Source organism: Betta splendens, chromosome 14 (genome assembly GCF_900634795.4).
Source record: "Betta splendens chromosome 14, fBetSpl5.4, whole genome shotgun sequence".
Taxonomy (NCBI): Eukaryota; Metazoa; Chordata; class Actinopteri; order Anabantiformes; family Osphronemidae; genus Betta; species Betta splendens.
Window position 1 is genome coordinate 2,295,540 of NC_040894.2, and position 4,418 is coordinate 2,299,957.

Below are 4,418 nucleotides of genomic sequence, written 5' to 3' on the forward strand. Positions count from 1 at the left end.
TAGTCACAGGAGCTGCTTGGTAACCCACTACTGGCCGCTGATTGGCTGGCCGCTCGCTGCCGCTGCTACTACAAATTACCTGATTGGCTGGTATTTTTGGGCGAAGTACCACGTGGTCACTAGAATCGCAGTGTTGATGTTTTGTCGGGGATCATGGCAGCATGAAATGCTGTGAGAGAAATCACACAAGTGAAACTTTTAGACACTTAAAGCCCATTTAACAACATGAGACGTGGTTATCTTCAATAATGAAAACCTAATCCACATTTCAATAATTGCTTTAGACATTTTTTACAATTAATTTTTGAATTGCAAACAAGAAATTTATTTTAGCAGTTTACAGGACAAGATATATAAACTCATTTAAACAACTCTTAATTTATATGTAACATTTAAATTAAAGCTCTAGTAAATATAAATCAGGCCAACAAAAACAAAACAAAGTCTTCAGTTTACATATAAAGATGGAAACCACGTCCACAGAGACAAATAATGTCTTTAAGAATAGGTTATGGTGCAGGTATGACATCTGGTGGCACTTTTGTATCATGCACTTCTGATTAATTTATACAGAGAATGTTAATTTACATAAATAGTTGTATTCAAAATAACAAATCATCTTAACTGTGGTGTAGAAAGAAAAGCACAGTAGCAGGAGCGATTGAAAGCTTTGATTAGGTTCACAGGGTTTATAGATTAAGACACAGATTACTTTAGAACTGAACTAACATCTTTATACATGCTATTCTGGCTCCAAATCTCACAGGACAGAAGGAGCAGCGTGTTTGGCCGCTGAGAGAGGGAATAAAGGAGCACTTTTGAGTTTAACAGACCTTTCTCTTGCCATTTGAAAGAACAGGTCCTCGTCTGCATCACTGACGAAGTCAAAGAACTTGGCTTTCTCTGCACCACCTACAGACCTTTTCAGCTTCACATCCGACAGTAACGCGTCCTCTTCAGAGCTCATCTTCCCTGGTCTGGAAGCCTTTTCCGCAGGCTCCACCTGAGCTGGGCTGAGTGTCTGGACCGGGTCGGTGCTGTACCGAGCGCTACTGGCTGGGCTGTGTTTTACCTCCAGATACAGATGCTCAGTCATGATGGGGCTTTTGAAAACCACCTTCTTGCACAATAAGGGCTTTTTCATGGTGCGCTACAGTAATGGACAAAATATTATTTAACCACAGCCATAAACTGTCTTCTGATTCAAACAACGTGTACGATATATTTATATTTTAGACACGTGACTCTTACTTTAGCTGAGGTTTTGAAATTGATGTCACTATCTGCAAAGAAGAAAACACAAAATTCATGCTGACATTAATTTTAAACAATTACAGTTTTATACAGAAATATGATTTTTTTTGGTGAATATTTAGTAATTTGCATTTCTGAGACCTTCACCTGATTTAAAGGAGATTTGATTTGTCTGACTATCACCTTCAGGCCTTCTACTGTTGCTGAAAAAACATACCACTGGGTTATTGACAAAGTTGTGGTCTAGAAATCTGGAAACATCAGGAAAACGCATTTGAAACTCACCTTATCTCACACATTTCCGCAAGAACAGAGGAAGCGTCTGTCGAAAGAGGTTCAAACGTATAATATACACTAGTTTGTCAGTTAGAATTATTTAAAAAAAATCATATTAGGTTAAAATAGACTGTATCTAAAATGTAAACAACAACTTATTTCATTTGATATCTGAGGCTGAGAAATGTGACGTGATGCCGTCATTTGCCCCACTTACTGTTGATGGCAGACAGGTCTGGGGGCTGGTGCATGTAGATGCTCTGGGCACAGCTCATATCCAGTAACGTGGAGTTTGTTATGATGGGATGCAAACTCATATGCCGAGCCTTAACGCAGGAAGTCTCTGGTTCAGCTGAAGAGGGCAAAGAAATGTCACATCAAATATTAGCACAGAAAAAATGTGCAGTTTGGTTGTAGAGACACACACCATCACCCTCTCCTCTGAAAATCTCAGGTGAGGATAATGTGTTAGATGAGGAGTAACAGTCTTCGTTATCATCATCATCATCATCATCATCATCGTCATCGTCATCGTCATCATCCGAGTTAAAAGTTGTGTCGGCCTCCACACTAAAAGTCATTTTAGTTTCTGGAGTTGCTGTCGAGTTCTGTCCCTCCTGTTCCTTTACAATAGGAGCTATTTCATTGTGAGTTTGAAAAGGTCCTGGTTCTGAAATCTGAAGAACCGGAGGACGTGCAGGCTTCTTCTTAGCTGTGATGGAAGCAAAGACGTCTGGCCGGAACTCGTCTCTCACGGATAACACAGTTTTACTGTTGACAGGCTGAACGTTAATCTGTTAAAAGGAGAAAACAAAGTAAAACAGCAATTGTAAATTAGTGCTGTGAGGAGTAAAGGGAGCTGGATTTAAATCAATCAACCAAAACCTTAATATTATAATATTCCAACATACAGTAAAAACATGTCATCTTAGACAGCAGCTAATTAATCTACATTTTCTTGAGCTTTTGTTGCCTTAAAACAATCAGGATGATTAACTTTCTACCAAATGATGAATTTAAATCTCTGGAGCCGCTCACCGTCACTGGACTCCCGGGTTCGGCTGGAGAAACGATCCTCTCCTCTGGAAGCGCTTTATAAACGTTTCTGAGCTGAAGCCTCCTGATCCCTGAAAGTGACGCAGGATCATCACTAAGATTAGATATGAAGGTTTAACTGAAGGTGTGACTGTAAACACCGCGTTCATCTGCCAGTGTGTGTTGGTGCGTTCGTTTCTCACTCTGTCGCGTTTCCGTCACTCTCGCAGGTGTGTCTCGTTTGCTCAAACCACCTCCACGGTAAACTCGCCCCTTGTGGCGCCCCATTACCGACAACTAACAATTACCTACTGAACTAGTGCTCTTGTGCAGAGTGTGTATAACGCAGCGGGTCGTTGTTAAAGTCTTCCCTCTGTCCTTCGTGCGTCCTAGCAACGACCCGAGCACACCTGCAGGTGATGAGGACGATCAAACACACTACCAGCACCAGAGATTTCCTAGTATTTTAAGTTTTTTTTTATTATTATTATTATTATTATTATTATTATTATTATTATTATTATTATTATTATTATTATGTATTTTTAATAGTAACAAGTTCTAGAATGCAAATTGTAATCTGTGGTGTTTTACCGTTCCCTTGTGGTCATAATGAACCATTACAACTACACTTGCACTACAATTAGCGTTTAATTTTAATAGAACTGTATTGATCTCACATTGGGGAAATTAATCTTTGCATTTTACCCCCCCAGTGGTTCTTAACCTTGTTGGAGGTACTGAATCCCGCTAGTTTTATATGCACATTCACTGAACCCTTCTTTATTTATTTATTTTTTAATTTAAGACTGATATATGTTTTACTGGATCACAAAATGGAAATGCATTAACATCACTGTGTTCAAAGAACAAAACCAATACATTTGGTACAATATTTACTGTTTTCTTTTATATGTTTTTAACACTGTAATAAACATGAATGATCAAAAGCAAAAAGCTTCTTCTTGATAAAGCTGCTTGCTTTGCTCACCGGTCTCTGCACCACTGGACTCTTTTTTTTACTAGTTTGCTTTGGTTCCTAACTCGCGTAAGCTTATTTTCGCTCTTGTGATGGATGAACGGCGCAACTGGTTCAGATCATCGAACCAATCAGCAGCGCATCTGATGTGACTGACAGAGATGAGGAGCCAATCAGCTACGAGTAACACAGTTTCTGGTGACGTGCGCGTCAATCAAAACGACATCAAAACATGACGAACAGTGTCTGTATCGTAGATCGTACAGATCCCAAAACTATTGAATAAATACGATAATTATTGTATATCTGTCAAAACTGGCGTCAAATTCCCTTCAGCACAGATTTACCAAGCAATGTAGCGGCATCAAACGCAGCCAATGATCGCCAAGCGGGGCGTGTCATCACGAATCATGAGTCGGGGGCGCGTCTTGTGTCTTGAACCCTCGCCGAACCACTGAGACTGACTCACCGAACCCCTGGGGTTCGATCGAACCCTGGCTCAGAAACACTGAGCTAGAGTAAAGCGTCTTGCTCAAGGACACACCTGGTGCCAGAAGCACAAAAAGTATCAATAGCTTTGAGTTCTCTTATGCATTTTTGTAAATATGAAGGACTTGTAGAACATTTAATATTGTTTGAAAGCTGTGCAGCTTCGACACTGTAATATTTGCAGTAATTTAGGTACATTATGGTGCAGGTGTTAATCATTGTGTTTAGTTGATTAATGAGTCACCTCTGATTCTAATTCATGGCAGATTATATATTAGAGCAGAGGTCAAATTGACACTAAACGTCCAGTGTGATCCAGTTTGCAGTGATCTCTGACCCCACCCTCTTAAAGGGAAGGTCCCACTATAAAATACAAAAACACATG

At 39.8% G+C, this 4,418-nt stretch overlaps 1 protein-coding gene across 1 annotated transcript; it reads right to left on the bottom strand.

The window, feature by feature from the left end:
- Positions 1–153: 153 nt before the first annotated feature.
- LOC114869801 (trigger factor-like) lies at positions 154–3,012 on the bottom strand. Its single transcript, XM_029174311.3, has 8 exons — positions 2,769–3,012; positions 2,569–2,657; positions 1,958–2,324; positions 1,748–1,882; positions 1,540–1,576; positions 1,402–1,457; positions 1,252–1,283; positions 154–1,150 (listed from the first exon to the last, which is right to left on the bottom strand). Exons 1-8 carry the CDS (start codon positions 2,851–2,853, stop codon positions 761–763), a joined length of 1,191 nt encoding a protein of 396 aa, XP_029030144.1. The 5' UTR covers positions 2,854–3,012; the 3' UTR covers positions 154–760.
- Positions 3,013–4,418: the final 1,406 nt, after the last annotated feature.

Bases quoted from the DNA above. Each gene is read 5' to 3' on its own strand.
- LOC114869801 (XM_029174311.3), bottom strand. From the start codon at position 2,853: ATGGGGCGCCACAAGGGGCGAGTTTACCGTGGAGGTGGTTTGAGCAAA. The intron at 1,883-1,957 runs GTGTGTGTCTCT...TGCCCTCTTCAG, and splicing joins TTTCAGAGGAGAGGGTGATG to CTGAACCAGAGACTTCCTGC. The intron at 1,577-1,747 runs GTAAGTGGGGCA...CTCTTTCGACAG, and splicing joins AGACCTGTCTGCCATCAACA to ACGCTTCCTCTGTTCTTGCG.